The 22,830-nt window shown below is 38.9% G+C and overlaps 1 protein-coding gene across 1 annotated transcript in view; it reads right to left on the bottom strand.

Annotated features, from left to right (window-relative positions):
• Positions 1–10,658: 10,658 nt before the first annotated feature.
• LOC308658147 (antigen WC1.1-like) overlaps positions 10,659–22,830 on the bottom strand; it is a gene marked incomplete at both ends in the record, with an annotated part of 116,544 nt that continues 104,372 nt past the window's right edge. Inside the window, 7 exons of the mRNA XM_081310774.1 lie at positions 10,659–10,777; positions 15,607–15,753; positions 17,452–17,535; positions 18,137–18,232; positions 18,706–18,867; positions 19,438–19,752; positions 19,842–19,883. Coding sequence (XP_081166900.1) covers positions 10,659–10,777; positions 15,607–15,753; positions 17,452–17,535; positions 18,137–18,232; positions 18,706–18,867; positions 19,438–19,752; positions 19,842–19,883 — 965 coding nt within the window. The remainder of the gene's footprint in view (positions 10,778–15,606; positions 15,754–17,451; positions 17,536–18,136; positions 18,233–18,705; positions 18,868–19,437; positions 19,753–19,841; positions 19,884–22,830) is intronic.

A 22,830-nucleotide genomic window follows, 5' to 3' on the forward strand; every position in this document is an offset into this window, starting at 1 on the left:
CCTGTTCCAATTTATGTTTCTGAGAACATTTTAGATTTCCAATATTTTCGGTGAGTTTATTTTTACAGGAAATTCGGTTACACCTGCATCTGCCTTCATGAAACCAAATTCTAGTCACGATGGGGGGAGGGAACAAAATTATGCAAGAAAAGATGATGTAATAGCATAGAACATTTCTGGAATATTCAGGTGTTTTTATTGTGACATCATCTGTGGGGAGAGAAATCTCAGCTCTGGAGTGGCAGTTGGCATCTTACTCAGTCTGAGCACAGGTCACTGGTCTAGGATTTCACCCAGGAGAAAGCAAACATCTCTGCATTATAGTAGCCATGTTATGAATTCTATGAAAGAAATTTGTGATGACATTTCTAGATGTTCACAAAGATTTCCCAGTTACACAGAACTGGTCTAAAAGGACCAAAGAATTTATTATTGGTAAACATATAAAAATGGACACAAGTCAGCATTATCCTATCTGGACACATACCGTGATGGATTCTGAACCCTGGACCACAATGTAACTGTGTCAATACAGGTACATTGGGATTTGGTATGGCATTCCACAGGCTCTGTTAACATCCTCACATATGGGGTCCACTTCATCACATCTGGGGTCCGCCTCATTCAGGAGTTTCTTCTCCTCTGAGAATGTGAAAAAAAAAAGAGATAGAAAATTTAGGGTCTGGTTATAGTTATGACTCAGAGACAAAATAAAGCTCTCTAGAGTCATCAGAATCAAGGGCAAGGTAAAAGCACACCAACCTAGGGATACAGATTAAGATAATTTCTACCAAACTTAAGATGCATAGGACAATACCAACTATTGATCAAGAAGTCTGTAAAGAGCTGTTTCTCAGTCTGTACAATTAAGGAAATGGAATCAGAGAAAGGAATTGTGAACAATGTAGTTTTCCCCTGACAAAATCTTAAGGAAATTGATTGCAGAAAGTTTAGCTCCATTACTGTCTCTTCCTTAAGGGCACAAAGTGACAAAATCTTGGCTTCCCAAATGCCCACAGGGATAATTCTGGCTTTTCCTGAAAGTGCTCAAATGGATAACTGCTGCTATGATTTTTATCTTCACAAGGGACAACACCACCTTGACATAGGCTGTGGTTTATTGGTCTTCCAGCTCTGAAATTCTGTGGATCAGGTGTGGCTTCATGGGCACTGTGACCTAAGCAATTGTACAATGCCCCCTGCTTAGAAGGTCTGGTCCTGGGGGAACTGTTCCAGACCCGCTTTAAAGTTTTAATAATTTTTGAGCATTTTCATTTTGCATCAAGCTCTGAAAATTATGTAACCCATACTTCTATGAGACTTAAAGAACTTTGGAGTAATTCCCTTGCCCCAAACCTGCCCCGCTGCAAAGAATACACACTTACCAAGGTAATCTTAATATATTAATAACTATATAGTACCATAATACTTTGTAAGTGATTTGTCTTTTTAATGGTATTTCTCACTTTGTTTTTTACATTCTGAATTGGCCCCAAAATAGCATAATCCATGTGATGGGTGTAAGTGGGTGGGAAGATATGATTTCAGTATCAAAAAAATGCACAGGTGGATGTAACTGTAGGAGGATGCCTTTCTCAATCTCGAATTTTTTCCTATTCTCCCCAAAGGTGTCAAGAAATAACACATATGACTTGGGGAGGTGATCCTGTTAAATTAAGAATCATGAACCCACCCGTATCTTGCCTTTGCTGGGAGGATTGGCAATTAATGGCTCAATCTCATCTTCCCAGGAAGTGAGTCTAGGCTCCTAGATACTGAACCTGCTTTTTACCTGTGTAGGAGGAACTGTCCTCTTGGGTACACTGAGGCCCAGGACATAATTAAAACACAGAGCTGCTAGTTGAAAAACTAAGAATTTCATGATGATGACAGGTGATCTAGAAACCAAGCACTACGGCATGCTGTCACTAGATCACATTTCTCTGAAAGTGGCCCTGGGTGTATCCATCTCATCCATTTCACATATAAAGCTCAGAAGAAATGAAGGTCTTTCATTTTTGTAATTATATTTTCTAGTTTTTTTGATCTGTCCTCTGAGAGGAGAAAAGGGTCCCTGGTAGAAAGCACGGAAATGTGGTGGAACATTTGGATCTAAAAGTGATTTCTGTGTGACTCTGAGAAGTCCCATTACCCACTCTCAGTGACTTCATGTGTGCCAAACTATTTGGCTATGCAAGCCCAGTGATCCCTTCAAGTACTGATAATCTCAACGTCTAAAATTAAAGATACTCTAAATTATTGGTAGATATGACAACTTCAAAATTTTAAACAAAATGTTCACCAAATCCTTGTATCTTTTAAAAAAATGATATTCAAAAAGTACTCCCACCCTAAAATTTTGTGACAAATTTTTTTTTTGTCAAACCAGATGTTTTGTTTGGGAATACAGACACATTATCTCCACATGAGCATATACCTGAAACTATTTGAGCAGTTAAGGATATGAAGAGCCCAGACCATTTCTTCTTCTCTGGAGTCAAAAGGCAGGCACAGATCTCTATGTCTGTCTGTCTGTCTGTCTCTCTCTGTGTCTGTCTGTCTCTCATACACATTTAGAGTTTAAACCAACTGGAGAAATGCCCATTCATTACTTGAAGAATGGTCACCCAGGAGGCAGACTCTCCCTCTCAGAAGATGGAGGTTGCAGCTTCTCAAAGCTCTATTCCTTTCAGTGTCTCTTTTACATTTAGCCATATCCTATCTCTGTTCTTATTCGCAAGAGTGGATTTGCCCACATTGCATAGGACATTTCCACAAATAACAATCTCCACATTCCCATTGCCAGTGGCAGCTTGGCCGCTGCATCATCAGACAGTAACAAACATTCCAGGATAGACATGAGCAGAGAAGTTCACACATGTGGAAATGAGACAGATTTTCAGAACAAAAACTCAGCCTTGAAATATTTTCTTTCCAAAGAGAAGACTCAATGTCCATAAATCTATGGTATCTTGAGACTAGAAAGTCGCTTCTGAAGTGGGATTTAGGAATGCCATGTGCAGATACTGGGCACACAGATCCTGTGAATCACCCCAGATGATGACTGTCAGAGAGAGAAAGCATGCTAGGGAGGTCAAGGAATATCCACCTGACTGCCAGCTCTTTCTCCTCCCAGGTCTCATGTCATAATGGATGACCTCACATAATGCCGCACAGAGAAAATATTCATATGGAATCAAAATTGAGACCAAGTCACTTTCTGAAACACCTTCATATAGACCACTCGAGGACTGTGGGGTTGCTCTCAGAGCATCAGAGGCCACTCTGTTTTTATGGTTTATGTGCATACTGAAAATTCCTGGCCAAGCCCTAACCTATTCCAGTCCTAACCTAGTTTTAGTTCTCAGGCTGCCTGCTGAACTTACTGTCATCATACATGACTCCATCTTTCCTTGGCACTTCTAATCCAAAGTCCCTGAGGCATGGAGTTCAGAGAAAAACAAGCATCATTTCCCAGAAATGTAGTAAGGATAGGATGCAGATTCAGTAGGCTCATCACAGTGGACCTCTTCTTACCCATGGTCTACTGCTCTCCTTATCCCAAACTCTTGGTGTTCTTCAGTGCCTACCTTGATAATTTTTCTTTCTGAACTGATGAATCAGCAGGAAAATGAAAAAAAGGAAGAGGAAAGGTCCCAGGATACAACCGTATACAATTGATATAAAGATGATCCCAGGGATAGGATCTGTGTGGATCATTTGCAAAACCATATTTTGACAATGGGAAGAACATGGAGAATCTAGCCCCTTGCTGTTACCTGTTGGTGCTCAAGCTGGTGAGGTCACAGCTTCAGGCACAATGGGAGATTGTGAGAACCCTGAGGGAACTGGATCTCAGTTCCATCTCATGCTGTCCTAGGTGTTTAATAAGAGAATGCTCATGAATACCTGGAGGCTTCATAGTTGTCACAAAGTTGCAGGTTCAGAGGCACAAATCCAGCATCTTCCCTCATCTGAGCAGGGAAGGAGAAAGCTCAGAGCAATGCATGGTAAGTGATCTGTCTCCCCAGCTGTTCTGTACTAAGTCAATCTAAGGAAGGGAAAGTTTTTCTTAGAAGAAACTGCTGATCTTTCATTTTGAAGGACTAAGGGTCCCTCAGCGTATATACAGACCCATATGTTCTTACTGGTTGGAAACACAGCACCATATCATTATTACTAACTCAGCTTATATATATCGTGCCCCGGAGGACAGACTCCATCCTTGTGGGTATAATCTCTAAGCTGGTGTTTCAGCTTTACCTTCAACAGGCTGTTTTTTATCACTTGGTTAAAACGGCAGATGCTGGGTAGAAGGTAGGATTTGGGTTCCATGATCATAAAACCTCTGCTAAATATCCTTTGCTACAAAGTAGACTCTTGGTCTGAAGCAAAGTGGTATAGGATCCCTTATCAATGGAATACACCTTTAATAAATCTCCTCCAAAAATGCAGTGATGTTGTCTGAACCTTGCAGGCAATAAAGGCCAACCTACACATAAATAAGTGCAGGTTTTACTGATACATTGCTGGTGGGACCCCAAATTGGTATAACCACTCTGGAAAGCAGTATGGAGATTACTAAAAAAAAACTAGGAATGGAACCATCATTTGACCAAGCTATCCCACTCTTCAGTCTAGATCCAAAGGATTTTAAATCAGCATACTACAGTGATACAGCCACATCAATAGCCTATGGAGCCCCAACCTAGGTGTCCGTCAACAGACGGAAGGATAAAGAAAATGTGGTACATATGTGATGGCAAAACCAGACCTGGTTGTGAAATGAAATTATAAAAAAGGTTATGGTAAGAAACCAATGCCTGGGGTTCAGAAAGCTCCCTGGTCATAGCTATCCCACTGGCAAAGATGATGACTGGGATCCGCAGTTGTGTCCTGCTGGCCATGACACCGTAACTGAAAAGTGTCCGTTTACGTAGGACAAGAGCTGATCTTGTAGTACCCAGTGACGGGCAACTTCCATGCTTGCACTGCAACCTAAGCCAGGGGAATGGGGCCTCCCCAGAGACGGGTAAGCAGTGCAGGGGCGGTGGACGACCTAAGACAGGGGCTACTTGATTCCCTTTGACATGCAAAAAACAAAAGAGGGGGACATGCTGGAAGCAGGCCTTCCCTGGCCCCCGGGGCCCAGCCCCCAGTTCCTTGTTCTGCATGTCAAAGTGGCCAGCTCACAGGGTCGTGATGCAGGCTTGCGGTTTCATGTTTATCTGCCTCAGACATATGTGCCTTTTTGGGAACATCTTGGCCTTCTCGGAGCTTCCTGATAAGGGACGGTCACGGTAACCCAAGAGTAGCAGGTGTTATTCCTCCCCTGCTTTGGCTAAATTTCCACTGCAGTTATAGAAAGTATATAAGGGAACAAACTTGGATAATAAAGCGGCACACATGCCTCCTCCTGGATGAAGAACCTTGGTGTCCTGTGAACTCTTTTAACCCCGACGTCTCTCCCCGGACTCGGTCCATTCGCCGGACGCGGCAGTTAATCATATATACTTTTCATTTTGGCAGGCTCACAGTATTTTGTGGTTACAAAACAGTAATCATTATTCAAAGAAATAAAATATTACGTAGCTACAATTAGATTAGAAGAATGTATCTTGGCTTATGCATAAACAAGCATTTTTACTTTCAGTTCGCATTTTGCTTTGAGCTGTTTCTGCTTAGTTAGAAATAATAATAATAGTTAGAAATGTCCCAGACTATTGGCCTATTGACTATTCTTTCTTGACTTGCTGACTAGAACTGGAGCCGTGGTTATGGCAAATGGTTAACTTGAAAAGAGAGGCTATTAATTTTAATCAAACAAGAGTAAAAGCACCAAACCACTGTGCACAGGAACAAGAACAAGTTGTCCAGTACTAAGCACTAATCTGTCTTCTTAATATTAATTTTTCTTCTCTAGATTTTAATTTAATTTCTCAAAAACTTCCTTGACTGTTTTTCCTACAGGGGGTTTCTCATTAAACATTAACAATTTACGTTTCATAGCTGAATCATTGCATTTAGAGCAAACAGATTTATTCTTTAGAAGTAGTTGCATTAATTGGGAAAGTCATGTTTTTTCCTTCATACTTAATGGTCATATGAGAAGTCACAACTATACTTATTTACAGAATACAAAAACAAACCAGTCCATTCCCAGAGACATACTGCACTCCTCCAGAGGATGGCTGCCTTGCGCCATCCATCTCAGTAGGGCTTTGCCTTTGCCTGAGTCAGGGGAGGGGTGCAGCACAAATTATTATCACTATAATTCATGCCTTTTAAATATCATTTTAAATAAAAAATTTTACATCTTATTTAAAGTTAATGTCTTATTTTTATGTTCTAGAAAATGCCAATTGCAGATCCTAGTCTTCGTCTTTCATCTTGGTCTTGACTCATATGTGTTCTGTTTGTGTGATAACTGGGTTTTTACCTACCCTAGGTGTCTGACTGTGTTTTGACTGACAGTTTGTCACATCATGAGGATGTGTTGATTTCCCTTCCTCATCCATTGACAACTAGAGGGCTTCATCGGTGATGTTGCAGGAGCAAACTTTCCTTGTAATTTGGTATGATTTTTCAAGTTCAATTTTCACTGCTTCTATGAAAGTAGAAATGAAGTACTTTGCCCTTATTAATAGAGGAGATGACTGAGTGGCAAAGTGTAATATTAAACTTTCCTATTGTTCACATTTACAAATGTACTTCTTTGTTCATTTCTTTCACCACATTGATTCCACGGTGGCGAGTAGATTTTTTATTGTGGTTATGTAATTGTTTACATTTTTAAATGGATACTATTTTTTAATCTTAACTTTTGACCATTCACAAATAACCATCTGATTTTACTCAAAAAGAAATAAAAATTAACTCCTCATTTAGTAATCTCTCAGTCACATTTAGTCTCTCTGCCATTTTAACTCTAGACCTGTCACATAATGTGTATAGCCTCTTGTGAAAAGAGTGAGGAATTTATTTCTGTATAGTTATATTCTTCATTGATATCTTGGGAGGAAATAGGTATAAAAATTTTATTCTGCCAATCTCCATTACATTTTTTTTGCCCAAAAATTGTTCTTGATTTGGATTTATAAATTATATTCCTGGGTTTACATTTAAAGGAGAAATGAATATGGTTGTCTCCATATTTCCCCATTTTCTCAGATCAGTCTACCTTACTCTGGTGCACAGAGTTATCTGGGATCGGTGGGTTTGTATAGACCTAGATCAGAGGGGGAAATGACAGTAACTTAGCTCTCCCACTGAAGTTGATGCAAAGTTATGTTTCAGCTCTCTTTAGAGTAAGAGAATCAGGATCTCAATCAAATGGCTTCACTTTTCTTCATTCAGGCTCTATTCAGAGTCTGATTGTTTTAATAGACAAGGCTCATTTCCTTTCAATATTAATGCCTCTCCATGGAAACAGGGTCTTCTCCGACATGGGTAATTTATTCTGTATAGTGTGGCTTGGACAATTGTCAACAATTAAAACTCAGATTTTCTCCAGAAAGTTATTACCACTTGGAAAGACCCAAGTAAATTTCTCTAATAGTTTTCATAGAAAGATAAAAAATGATGTTTTTGAAAAGTCTGTGATCATCAATGAATAATTTTGTATTCATGTTGATATGATGATTGAATTATATTGAAGCCAAGTCATTTTCCTGGAGCTGCAGAAAGGTAGCCCCAGTGGTCTGGAGCTGGGCTATGAACATGGGCCAAGGCTGCAGTAGAGCCTGCCACACCAGCGTGGACCCAAGGCACTGCAAGCCAGGGCACAGGAGAGCCAGGGGACATGGATCTATCATGCTATGGAGGTCTGACTGGCCTGATGTGGATGCCTGCTCCACACAGGCTGCAGCCAGAATCCCTGAGCATCCACTATCCAATGACCTCAACCTCCTGTTTCCTTGCCAACAGAGAGGAAAAGGAGTGGGGGCAGGTCTGAATGGAAATTCAGACTCAAGAGTTAACCAACAGCATTAGTGCTTTTCCAAACCCTGATTAGCATACATTTGGACCAATAGCATTGAGCCAAGTGCTGTATAAATCTCTAGACTAGCACACACTGCTGGTAACCCCTACCTGTGTCCTCTCTTGCCCTTATAAGAGTTCTATTTTTTTAGTAAAATAAGTCCTACTCCTTTCACTCTTACCTTCCACGTTCCATCAATCTCATTCTTTGGATGTGCAAGACAAGAACATGGAGAGAAGTTGGCAGTGAGTTGCTAGAGTCTATTGCAAAACTGGAGGGCATATCCCCCATTTAGAGCTCCAATACCGAGAGCTGTAACACACCACTCAGTGGTTGTAGAGAAGAAATAAGATTTGCCAACTCCACCAGCATTCCTTGATATAATTAGCTAATAAAACTAAAATGGGCTTTCTTAGCTGCAGAGGCCTGCAGCTTGCACAGGCCCCAACCGGCCAGCAGAAGTGGAGAATCAAATTTTGTCTTGAACTCTAGTTTCAATTGTGTGAGTTAGCTAGAGTGCATGTCATTCCTGTCTGTCCTATGTACTTGAAATATATAGGACACAGGTATAGAATCAACTCTGGTTTGATAATTTCTGGAATAAGGAATGGTGATAGCAAAAGTTGGTGAACATTTAAGACATGTACTATTAAAAAGGTGATAGGGCTGGGGTTGTGGCTCAGTGGCAGAGCATTGCCTCACACATGTGAGGCACTGGGTTTGATTCTCAGCACCACATTAAAAAAAACAAAGCAAAACAAAATAAAGATATTGTGTCCATGTATGACTAAAAAATATTAAAAAAGATGATAAAACACAAAAATATATTTTTCTGGAGTGAGAAATTTATCCACTTAAAAATCAATTATATTCAACATTGCAAAACAAATAATATGTAAATATTATCCAATAGAACTCCTAGTCATTAAGTGTCTGATTGACGTTAATCCAATTTAGCTTACTGGATTGATAAGTGATATGAAAAGCATACCCCTCCCCACCCCCACTCCACCTCAAATCCTCCAAAACAATGCAATTAAAACTGGGAGAAATGGGGTAGGAAAAGGTGAGTACCACAAGGGCCATTGCAGAGACATGTATAAAACACATATTTGCAAAAGAATCTTACATGTTTAGAAAACAGTTTGTTATTGATTATTCTTAAAACTGACTGAATGTGTAGCTAATGAGGCTCAACATAAAGATAGAATTCCAAATGTGGATACTTCATAGCCTAAGCTAAGGGCTTTGAACTTTTTAATATAGTGAAATATTTCCAAATTTTGAATTATAGAAGTATATGGAAAGTTTTTGAAAAATAACAGTACATATGGTTTATTTTATTTATTTTATTTTATTTTTTTAGAGAGAGTGAGAGAGGAGAGAGAGAGAGAGAATTTTTTAATATTTATTTATTTTTTTTTTAGTTCTCAGCGGACACAACATCTTTGTTGGTATGTGGTGCTGAGGATCGAACCCGGGCCGCTTGCATGCCAGGCGAGCACGCTACCGCTTGAGCCACATCCCCAGCCCTACATATGGTTTATGATTGTAGAATTTTTTTTCATAATTTCATGTACATTATTGATAGGAATATACATTTTATTTTTAAATAATATTTAAGTTAAAAAAGAATAGAGAAAGACTCAGAAAGTCAAAGTCAAATGTTTTCTCTCATATGGGGAAGCTAGAGGGAAATAAGGAAATGTATAAAGGGGGTATTCCAAGAAAATAGAAGTGAGTTCAGTGGAGTAGAGGAAGAGAACTGAGGGGGAAGGAGGAGGGACAGAAGAAGGAAGAAGGAAAACGAAGAAATGCAGGATGAAATTGACCAAATTATTTTATGTACATGTACGAACATACCACAGTGAATTGAGTATCTATGAAGCACCAATTAAAAATCAATAAATAAATAGAATGGAGACCAGTAGAGTATTGACCAGGAATAAGGGAAAGGGAGGAGAGGAGGGAAAGTGGAAGTACTGGAGATCATAATGGAGCAAATTATATTATATGAATATATATATTAAAATGAACCTCATTATCATGTATAATAAAACACTAATAAAAACATAAAAAGCTCATAAAGGAAAAGGGAGAAATCACAAAAAATAGTAAAGACAATCTTGACTTAATATTACACAGAAGGCAGATATGGAAACATTCATTCTGCTTGCATGTGTATAACTAAATTTTGGAAATGGCTATAGAGAAAAATGAGCCTGTAGCATAGAGAATTGCAATGTTTGGTCTGCATACATACTCCTTTCTGAGTCTAATAAATATGTGACGGTCTGGGGTGGAAAAATTTCATAGTATGTACAGCCACTTAGAAAGTTTTTGCAATTCTGGGAAAAACTTTGTTCAGGACTGCATTTCAGTTTTATGATATTCATGAGAAGAATGAATATCTGTCCATCTAAAGGAAGCAACTATGGGACAGAACTGTGGGAGATCCCATGTGAGATCCATTCAGTTCAAACACTGAATTTTCAGAGGTTGCTGAGAGTAAATGTACTCACATTAAGAGAATGAAACTCGTCTTTGTGGCTCAGAGTATTTATTATGTATAAGGGATACATGTAAAACATTGCTGAAATGAAGACAGAATTCTCTTTTATTAGGGAAAAATATCATAAGGTGTTCTCTGCAGACTTGGTTGCTCTAAAAAATAGCACTATGTGGTGTTAGGCTCCACATCATCATATCCAGGGTCATCTTGGCTCAGGACCAATGAGGGTGCTGTCTCTTCTGTGTTAGAATTATCAGCTTCTCTGAGAGACTGAGGAGAGGTGCCTGAAACAGTAAGAGAATCCTGGTTTCAGTGGTGACAAAATGACAATACAGAGACCTCTTGTAGGATGAAAGACTAGTAGAATGGCTACAAAATATCTATGGGGAACCCGAACTTTTCTGGAAGGATTAATAGAGCTACATCACAGGAACTCTGCTCTGTGCAAATGCCTTCATTTCAATGAGAAGGAGGATGGTAGAAGTGCCAAGAGACATGAGCACTCTCTCTTCCATACTAGGCTGATTCCTTAATCACTCCAAGCAGAAGATGACCTCTCTTGATTTCTCAGTACCTCAATAACAGACCACACTTGACCTCACAGTATTCATGACAACAATTTGGGTCCTTTGGCAGATGCTGAAGGGGGGAAGCTCAATTAAATTCAATAGTTTCCTGCTTCCCATGGACCACATACCCATGTGCAAGTAGAAAGCCCAATCCCAAGAAATAACACCATATGTTATTTGAAACAATAAGACAAAAATCATTCCTTCTAGCATGGAAATTTCAATATTCTCTAGTTAAGGCTATTGCACATTATGCATTAATAGTGGGAGATGTCAACTAGAAACATTTAGCTATGTGCTTTCCTCAAAATAGGTGAAAGGTTGTTCAGTACACAAAAATCAATAAATATAACTCATCACATAAATAAACTTAAGTACAAAAATCACATGACCATCTCAATAGACAGAAAAAGTCATTGACAAAAATCAGCACTCACTCATGTTAAAAACATGGAAGAGGCAGAGCGTGGTGGCATGTGCCTGTAATCCCAGTGGCTTGGGAGGCTGAGGCAGGAGGATTACGAATTCAAAGCCAGCCTCAGCAACGGAGAGGTGCTAAGCAACTCAGTGATACCCTGTCTCTAAATAAAATACAAAATAGGGCTGGGGATGTGGCTCAGTGATTGAGTGCCCCTGAGTTCAAGTTCAATCCCTATTATCCCCCCAAAACATGGAAGACACTAGGAATAGAAGGGAAGTGCCTCAAACTCATGAAGGCTGTAAGTGACCAACTGAAAACCAACATCATAATGGATGGAGAGAAAATAAAAGCATTTATTCTAAAATCAGGAGCAGGACAAGGATTTAAACTCTTACCGCTCTTATATATTTCTTGTAGTTTTAGCCAGAGAAGTTAGGCAAAAGGAGATAATTAAAGGGATAACAAAGGGAAAAGAAGTAAAATTATTTTCATTTGCAGATGATATGATTCTATACATATAAGACCCCTAAATATCTACCAGAAAACTTTCAGAAATGGTAAACAAATTCAGCAAAATAGCAGGACACAAGATCAACATACAAACATTCATAGATTTTTCATGTTGAGCGCTGTGTTGCAAACTATAATCCCAGCAGTTGGAGAGGCTGACAAGAGGATTGCAAGTTTAAGACCAGTCTCTGCAACTTAATGAGGCCCTAAGCAACTCAGTGAGACCCTGTCTCAAACAAACAAACAAACAAACAAAACCAAAAAGGGCTAGGGATGTAGCTCAGTGGTAAAACAGTCTGGCTTAAACTTCTAGTACCAAACAAACAATACCAAAAAACAAACCAACAAAAAGAAAAACCAAAAACTGAGACCAAAAGCAAAACTTAATAGATTTGCTATATACCAATAGTGAACCAAATACAAAATAAAAAAAACCCAGAAAAATGATTCCATTCATAATATCCTCTAAAAACCAAAAACCAAAACCAAAACCTGGTAATAAGGGTAACCAGGGTGGTGAAAGACCGCTAAGATAAAACTATAGATCACTGAAGAATGAAATTGAGAAAGATCTTAGAAGATGGAACGACATCCCTTGTTCTTCAATTAGCAGATTTAATATTGTTAAAGTGGTCATACTCCCAAAAGCAATCTACAGATTCATTGCAATCCTCATTAAATATCAATGACATTATTCACAGAAGTAGAAAAAAATCAGTCCTAAAATAAATATGGAAGAATAAAAGATCCAGAATAGTCAAAGCGATACTGAGCAAGAAGAACAAGGCAGGAAACATCACAATTTTCAATCTCAAATTATATTACAGTTTTATAGTAACAAAAATAGCATGGTACTGGCATAAAAACAGAAGAAAAGAAATAGAAGACATAGAAATAAGCCCAAATAAATATTTTCATCTAATACTTGACAAAGGTGCCAAAAACATATGTTGGAGAAAAGATAGCATTTATAACAAATGGTGCTGGAAAACTGGATGTCCATGTGTAGAATAAAACTAGATTCCTATCTCTTACCCTGAACAAAAATCAACTGAAAATATATCAAAGACCTAGGAACTTTGCAACTGGTAGAATTAAAAATAGGCTCACCTCTCTAACATGTTGTTATAGGTACCTTATTAGGACTCCTAAGACTCCAGTAATAAAAATCAAGAATCAACATGTGGGATGGCATCAAATTAAAATGTTTCTGCACAGAAAGGGAAACAAGAGCATGAAAAGGGAGCCTATGAAGTGGGAGAAAGTCTTCTGTCAGCTACTCCTTTAACAGGGGATTAATACCTAGAATAAATGAAGAACCTAAAAAGTTAACACCCCCCAAACAATTAACCCAATCAATCAATAAATAGATGTTTCTTAAAAGAATAAATACAAATGACCAACAAATAATGTCTCTAGCAATCAAGGGAATAAAAATCAAGACTACATTGTGATGTCATCTAGCCCCTGTTAGGATGGCAATCATCAAGAATACAAATAATAAATGCTGGTGAAGATGTGGGGTAAAAGTACATTGTTGGTGGCATTGCAAATTAGTACAATAATTTTTGAAATCAGTATGGAGATTCATCAAAAGACTAGGAATCACAATAAGACATGACTCTCTCCTTGTTTTTTTTTTTTTGTACCAGAGATTGAACCCAGATGTGCTTAACCACTGAGCCACATTTCCAACCCTTTTTAATATTTTATTTAGAGACTGGGTCTTGCTGAGTTATTTAGGTCTTCACTAAATTGCTGAGGCTGGCTTTGAACTCCTGATCCTCCTGCCTCAGGCTCCAAAACCCCTGGGATACAGGTCACTCCCTAGGTTTTATCCAAGGATATAGGCATATCAATGTTTATAAAATCACAATTCACAATAGCCAAGTTATGAAAATAGCATGGGTACCTGTCAATAGATGAATGATAAAGAAAATTAGCAAATATATAAAATGGAATTTTACTCAGCTATAAGAAATGAAATTATTGCATTTGCAGGTAAATGAATGGACCTGGAGAATATCATGCTAAGTGAAATACACCAAACTGAAAAATCCAGAAGTTGGATGTTTTATCTCTTACGCAGAAGCTGGGACAAAATAAGGAAATAAAAAGGGGGGTATCCCATGAAAGTAGAAATCAGTGGAATAGAGTAAAAAGATTGACAAGGAAGGAGGAAAGACAGCAAAAGGGAGGAATTATGGAATGAAATCGACCAAGTTTTGTTATGTATATATATATAAATATACCACAGTGAATTTCACCTTTATGTATGTCTATATAGCACCAGTTTAAAAAAACTATAAATAATCATAAGAAAGATTGGTAGAGTAGAGAAGGGGGAGCAGAAGAAGGGAGAGCAGGAGAAAAGTGGAGTATTAGAGGTTGAAATGGAGAAAACTTTATTTCATGCATGTATGACTATGTCAAAATGAACCCTACTATTCTACTATTATGTAGAACTATAATGTACTAATAAAACATTAAAAAGTAAATAAATAAGTGTTGGTGAGGATGTGAGGAGTAAGAAACACTCATACATTCTTGGTGGGACCACAAATTAGTACAATCACAGGACTAGGGTCCCTGCTATTCCACTTGTTGATATTTATAAAAAGAGCTGAATTCAGAATATTACAGTGATATAGGTATATCTATGTTTATAACAGTAGAATTCATAGTAACCAAGTTATGGAACCAGCCTAGGTGTCTGTCAAGGAATGAATAGATAAAAAATGTGATTACACATAAACACACACACACACAGAATTCCATTTAGACATGAAGAAAAATGGAAAAATGGATAATGGATGGAGCTGGAGAAAATTATGCTAAATGAAATAAGCCAGACTCAGGAAGTTAAGGGTTGAATGTTTTCTCTCATATGTAGAAACTAGAGGGAAATAAGAAATAAAAAAATCTGGGGAGATCTCATGAAAATACAATAACAGTGGAGTAGAAGGGGATTGAGGGGGAGGAAGAGGGGAAGGAAAAGGGAGAAACTCTGGAATGAAATTAACCAAATTATGCTATTTGTGTGCTTGAATATATCACAATGAATTGTATGTTTAAATATAACTGTGATGCAATAGCTAAAAAAACAATAAATAAATAGAAGAAAGATCAGTTGAATAGAGGAAGGGGATCAAGGGGAGGCTGGGAAAGGAGAAGCATTAGATATTTAAATGGAGCAAATTATGTTAAATATATTTATGAATATGTCAAAATGAATGCTACTATTATGAATAATTATAATTCACTAATAAAAACTCTAGAAAGCTTTCCAAATTACTTCTCACATACTTGTTGTCTGAACATAGATGTTAGTTTGTTGTGTGAAAACTAGAACAAAGCCACAAAGTCTCTGCAGCTCGTATATACATGTCTCTATCCCATGGCCTGTGTGTGCAGACAGAGAACACAATATGTATCTCCTTTCAGAAGAAATACAACAGCTTCAATAAACAGAAAAATGGAAGAGATGACATCATCTTGGTTTCCAAGGCTACCTAGATTCTTGTAATAAAAGAAAATGGTTCTTTAACATGTCCAAATCCATCTTTTCCATGACAATAATGCAGGACAACTGGAGAGATAGCTATCCACATACCTGTCTGAGAACACCTGGCACCACCTCCCTCTTCTGGGAAAAAATTCTTCTTCTTCATTCCAGAGGAAGAAGGAATTTCAGAAACAGGTAACTCTTCAACATCATCATAACTATTACTGGTGGCATCTGCATGCTGCCCTGCAGGTTCTGGAAACAGAGAGTAAGTGGAAGAGCAAGATACTTGTTAGTTGCAGGAAGCCATCCATGAAATACATGAGGACCTTCTCTCGCCTTGGAAGCCAAGGAGGGCCTGGCATTGGGAACTTTCTGCGGCTTTCCCAGGGCAATAGATCACCCAATGCATATGACCTTTCTCTCCACTATGCTAGAAAGGTTCCTCATAGTAGTACTAGAGATGGGCATATCCTATTCGGAACTGGTCAGCCCACCTTTATCCTAGTTTGGTAAAGAATATTCTATGGAAGGCCTTTGATGTTTCCTGATATAAATAAAGCAGGTGTGGGCTCCATTTTGTCCAGAAGCTCAATTCCTTTGATTAGGTTGCTTGTCTTATCCCCTCTTTTGAAACTACTTTCTGAGTTCTGTGATTTTCAGCCATTTTATTTCTTTTTTTTAAGAGAGAGTGAAAGAGGAGAGAGAGAGAGAGAGAGAGAGAGAGAGAGACAATTTTTTAATATTTATTATTTTTTAGTTCTCGGCGGACACAACATCTTTGTTGGTATGTGGTGCTGAGGATCGAACCCGGGCCGCTCGCATGCCAGGCGAGCGCGCTACCGCTTGAGCCACACTCCCAGCCCCCATTTTATTTCTCTTAGCTTTTATTTCTCATTTCACCGAGGGGAACCCCATTCCTATCACTCGGGGGTTAGTCAAGGTGATGTCTTCAGTCTCTTCTAATGCAGAGATTCTAATAGCTGATAAATATAGGCACCATATTCCAAGGTTGTCCCAAAGGCATAATTGATCTCTGTATTCTTAGAAACCATGTAAATAATCTAAATATTTCAGTATACTAAGGTCAATAATATTTTACTAACAGATTATTCCACAAAACATCGATAAAAGTTATGCTGAGTTTGAGGCACTCTTTTCAGGCATATGGTAGAGGGTTGAAAAAATATGTACATATCAGTGAGTCAGGGAGATTTCATCAGGATTAAGGAGAATGCATGTTGTTCATATGGCCTCTGAGGCAATGGAGACACAGTGCTGTCCAGAAGAGAAGCCTGGCTTTCTCTGTCCCACACATAGGCTATCCTACTAATTCCAATTCCAGGAGGCATGGGTTTCAGCCTCCTCTACTGCTCTGCTGTCCTTAAGATCCATCTTGACAGAGCACTCCTGGACATGCCTCATCTCAGGAACTCTCCATTTTTACCACTTAGGGAAGATCCAGGATGTCTTTCTTTCTGAGGTCTACAAAGGTGTAGACAGAGCTAAGTGATTGATAAGTACAGACATCACACATTCCATGTGTTTCAGGGATTATGAAGATCATTATTTTTTTTTAGTATCACTTAAACCACAAAATGGTGCATACATCCCTCTATTTCAGGGTCAAAACCTCAAATCCATGCTTCTCAATGTTCTCTTTCACCAAGAAATTTTTGAGATGATCAGGTTCAAATGTTCTTTTTAAAGTTATGACCTTGGGTTTTTACAATGATATGTTTGAAGTATACCTGTGACCATAGGAAATAGCTATGGAAACTAACAGATTAGAATGTAATCTTTCCCTTTCTAGATGACAGAGAGGGTGGAGAGGAAAAAAATAGTTGTGAACCAGACAGAAGAGACCCTTCCCATCCTAATCATAGAAATTTCTTCTCAGATGATAACCTCCTCCTCACCCCCACTATCCAAGGGAAGACTTGTCTCTACTACCTGGGGCAGATTCAGGGTCTCCGTTCTCCTCACTGTCCCCTGGGTAATAGGGTAGCTCAGTTGCTGAGCTATCAAACATGGTTCCTAGTAGAGAGAAAACATCATAGACAAACACAGTAGAAGGTCCAGAAGAAATTTTGGATCATGGTTCAGAAGAAATTTTGAAGCTTCATACTTGTAGAGAGAGGGCTTAGAGCTCTTGCCATTGGAGGATGCTGAGAATTGTTACAGTGGTCCAGGAATATTCCTAAAAGTTCATGCTTTAAATGATTGGTCCACAGGTTGGTCCTTTAAGGAGCTGGGACTAGTGGGAGGTATTAAGTTGTTGGGAACATGGTCTTGAAAAGGATTATAGGATGCTAATCTCTTCCTCTTTTTATTGGTTTGCTAGTCACTATGAGGTGAGCATCTTTGCCCCACTACTTGCTCCCAGCATGATAGGCTGCCTTGCACAGGCCCCAAAGCAAAAGGGCCAGGTTACCATGGAGTAAAACATCTGAAAATGTGACTCAAAATAAATAAATATTTCCTCCTTATAATTTGATTATCTTAGGCATATTATTTCAGTAATGAAAAGCTATCTAATATGCCATGTGTGGCTGGGTTAGTCATGTTGTCTTTGCTTACTGAAGATTCCCACACTGATGGCAAACTCATGCAAAGAAAAGGAGGCTATGGAACACACCTGGGCTGTTTAGCAGGCTCTCATTTTCTGGATTTATTGAGTGATCTATCTCCTGGTACAGGACTTCATCAACAGCAGCTTCAAAAGTGGATAAGGCTGGGGAAAGCAGAATGAGTTCAGATATTGCTCCTAGAAGTCTTTCCTTTACCAACAGACAGAATCTTCTCCAATGCACACTCTTGGAGCTATCCTCTGAGCTAGGGACTTCATGGTCCTGAAGATTCAAGTGATGACCAGGGATAATTGGGTTCTCCTGAGCTTATGGTCCCTTTCTTTATCTTTGTGATCATTGGGATAGAACTAGATTTCCTGGCCACCGCTGGATCTTATACCCAGTCTCCACTAGCACTCTCCATATGGGAAACCATCATATTTGGGGCATTAGGGCTTCATTTTTTAACCTAGGATGAATTCATGTGTTCTAAATCTCCAAGTCCATGTAGAGAAGTTTTTCATATAATCAGAACGAGGTAAAACTATACTTAAACAAAACAAAACAAAACAACAACCCACAATTGGCCCTATATTATCCCTGCATACTTTCTGGTCATAGCATTCCTATGCCCCACCTTGGTGCTTTGCTCTCCATCTGAGCAGCTGAGTTCCCAGGATGATTAGGACCAGAAACAGAAGGGCTCCCAGGATCATGCAGAGGATCCCAGGTAAGGAGAAGATGCCAGGGACAGGGGTTGAGGCTGAACTGGTGCCTGAAGAAGAAAAGGGCCATGAGTCTTTAGAGAGAACCATAAGCTCAGGAGAACCCAATTATCCTGTTCATCACTTGAATCTTCAGGACCATGAAGTCTCTAGCTCAGTCATCATAGATCTGCCTGAATCCCAGGATATTGCCACCCTAGATCCTGATCTGGGCTGTGTCAACTATCTTCTGAGTCTAGTTTGAAGGGTTTTCCATAAAGTGAATGGATGTGAGGCTTTGGAGCTCTCTGCTACAACTTAATAAAAATGATGGCTTCTTTTAACACCTGATCATCAGGCCTGTGTAGACTCCACAGGGCAGAACACTGAAAATCTACTTAACTCCTTATTACCTGATTCAGAGTAAAAGAACCACTTATTTCTAGGAGTGGGGCGAATTTGTGTCCTTTTACCTGGGAAGAAGAGAAGGAAAATGGAATCATTGCATTGTGTTGGTCTTCGAATGTCACTCCTGCCCACCCATCACCACTGGCACATGGTTCTCTTCCAGATGCCAAGAGCTCAGAGCAGCAGGGAAGCCTGGGAAGCCCTTTGGATGCAAACATACTTCAACCCTGGCCCCCCCTTCTGGTCCTGCGACTCACCAGAACACCTCACACCAGCATCCTCCTCATGCTTGCAGTCACTCTGTCCCCAGGGTGCTGCAGCACAGGCCCACAGGGAGGGCTCCCTGCCCCTGCACTGCACCTCATCCAGCCAGATGCTTCCATTTCCAGGGCCAAATGCAGCTTCTCCTGGGGCTTCCAGGGCAGAGCCACAGCCCAGCTGCTGACACACCACCTCAGCCTCTGCCAGGCTCCAGGAGTCATCACACACAGTGCCCCAGGCGCCTTCATGCCAAACCTCCACTCGCCCTGAGCACTCGCTGTCTCCTCCCCTAAGTCGGAGCTTCTCTTTGTCTGAAAAGGCAGCAGCACCTCCACTTACTCCCTGGTGGGAGGAAAGGAGCCCCTGGAAGCCATGGGGAAGGTGGGAGGGGATGAGGTACCTGTGCAGGGCGCAGTGGATGGACAGCTCTTGGGTCTGTTTCCTGCAGGAGCAGACAGTGGGGAAGCACTGGTAAGTAGCAGTTGGGGGGATCCTGCCCCAAGACAAGGCTCTCTAAGGTCCTGGGCTCAGTTCAGGTGACAGGTGGAGATAACAGGCTTCACAAGCAGTCTCAGGTCCTGGGGTTACTGAGACATCCCCTGGAGCATATCCCTTTCAGCAGCTGAAATTTTATCAGTTTACTTGTTTTTTTTTTCTGTGCCCATAATGTGAAAAAACACAAACATGATCATGCACATGCTTATATATGTATACTCAAACACACAAGAGAGACACACATAACCCAGAAAGAAAACTTCACTAGAAAGGGACCTTGCCTAATTCCCTCTGTTCCTGCGAACAGCACAATGCCTGGCATGTTGAATGCCTTTCGTAGAAGTATGTATGGGTGACTTTCTACGAATGTTATGAACAGCAGCAGCCTATAAATATTTACTGATTAAATGAGTAGAGGAGTAAAATCTGCTGAAAAATATTTTCATGCTAACCAGAAAGGTAATAAAGAGTAAGTTAATATCAATGTCTTGTGGTAACAAATGTTAGACATTTAAAATATAAGTACTGAGTAATCCCCAAAGTAATTTGTACTCAATATCCCTCATATTGTTTATAAAAATTACAAACATTAAAAGTATTTATTTAAATTAATTAACATTATTATTTTAAATAAATTAAAAGTATTTTTTTACATAAACAAAGCAAGTAGAATTTAGAGAAAAGTTAATAAGTAGATAATAGTCGGTAAGATAGAAACGTTTGCATAAACAGGTAGTACACTGAGGAAAATTAACTCATGAAAGGACACAGAGGTAACATCTAGCAAGCAAAACAAAACAAAAGAATACATAAAAAAGCAAAATGACACTAAGAAAACATACATGGCACTTTTCCTAAAAAACCATCACGGGTATACATTATTCCCATTACTCTTATCAACCTCCTACCCTATGCAGAGAACATCTCTAGAAACCTCTCTTGGGTGGCTACTCACTTTCAGGATTGATGTTTCACTATTTCTCAATATGTGGAGTCTATTGTAAGGGGAAAAATACATCAATACCTAATCTTATAATTTATTATCACTTCAGCCTCTACAGGGAAAAGGAAAAAAATAAGGTGAGGAAAGAGAAGAAAAGGAAAAAAGTAAGCATTTGCTTTTGGAACATTTACCATCATATGCCATTGCATTCTCCTTGGATTTCAGGCATTTCCTAGCATAGGTTTGTGGGCTTTGTTTGTTTTTTGATTTTTAAGCTTCTGTATGTTCTTTGACTTTAGATTAATGGTCAAGTTATAAAAAAAATTCCAGTGTTTTTTTATCAAGATATGAAATACCAATTGACAACAATTGTTCCTACAAAGTAATATGACAACATCTGTTCAAAGAATAGATATTCTGTGATCTTACAACCATTGGCAGTCATCCTGTAGTAATAAACCTACTAGTATGTAGTGTTACACGTGCAGGGACATTTGTTACAATATTGTTTGTAGAAGGGAAAAATAGAAAAGAATTATAAATTAATAGAAAAATGATTATGCAAATTGTAATGCTAATCTCTTAAGAATGTGACATCATGGTGTTGTTTTACAAATGAGTGAGCTCTACTTGAGGAATATCCACAACATATTGTTAAGAAAGCCAATGTAACAATAGTAAGTATGATATAATTCCAATATTATAAAACCAAATAAAAAGACACCATAGGATAAATGCTTTTATCACTATATGGCTTAAGATAGGATTTCATGAAAATAGAGGGTTGGGAAAAATTTTTGATTTTTAAGTCCATTAATCCTATTTAAATCAGGGGAATATGGAATTTAAATAGATAAGAGTTTGTGCAATTTCACTAATGTACTCTCTATATTTTTATATGTCTTTATATTTATTTATGTGTCTTTATATTTATTTATATGTTTATATTTAAAGACTATATTTATTTATATGTCTTCCTTGATTTGGATGAGTAAAGTTTTGGTAATTCAGTGTAATAGAAAAAATATTGTTTAACTCTACAGCAAAAACAAACTAGAGGGAAGAACATAAATCCCTTAGTGTTAAGCATGTGGCTGATTCTGTGAAGAGAACAAAAAAGAGCACAGCATATGAGAAGATGGGGTGGTCATCCCTTCATGCCTCTAGTGCTCGTTGTCCAGACAGCATTACTCATTCCCTGGGGGGGCCTCACATGGAGAGGTTGTTTAGTGTTACTTAAACTTATAATGAATCCAAACCCAATCAGTAGTAATCTGCACCCATGAGTCATATCCCCAACCCTTTGAGTAGCTCACAGTCCCTTCCCCCTTCTATGGGGGAAGTCCTTCAAAGCCTGAGAACAAGCTGACTACATATTCCCTGGCAATTTTTGCTAATTAGGCTAATTAGAGACATGAGACATGGTTTCCAGTTGTTTCTGCATCTGGGAGCCACAAACAAATGGGCCAGTGTCACTTCTAAATGCAGCTCACTGACACACACAGCAATACATTAATCAACTTGCTAGTCAAATGAGCATATTTCCAGAATTAAATAGACAATATGTTGTAGAAGACAAAGACCACTAAAGACTTTTGGAAGAGTCTAAACAACAAGTGATCTTTCATGAATTAAGATGAGAGTGGGAAGAAAGGAGTAGAAGGATTTAGGACGTGGTTTCTGGTAGAGACATAGACCTTGCTACATTGAAACTGGAGGGAGAGTGAAATGGAGACATGAATGTAGACTGAGAATGAGTAATTGAGCACAGCAATGGCATTAACAGAGATGGGGAATAGAAGAAGGAGAAAAAGTTAGAGGCAGGGATTGAAGGCGTAGAAAAAAAAAAACACTCTATTTTGAAAACTAAATTTGAGCTGTCTATCATCTATTCAAGTGAAGGTACATTAGCAATGAAATATAGGAGTTTGGACCTAAGGGCAGAGATCAG

Source organism: Spermophilus citellus, assembly GCF_964194105.1.
Source record: "Spermophilus citellus genome assembly, chromosome: 10".
NCBI classification, from domain to species: Eukaryota; Metazoa; Chordata; class Mammalia; order Rodentia; family Sciuridae; genus Spermophilus; species Spermophilus citellus.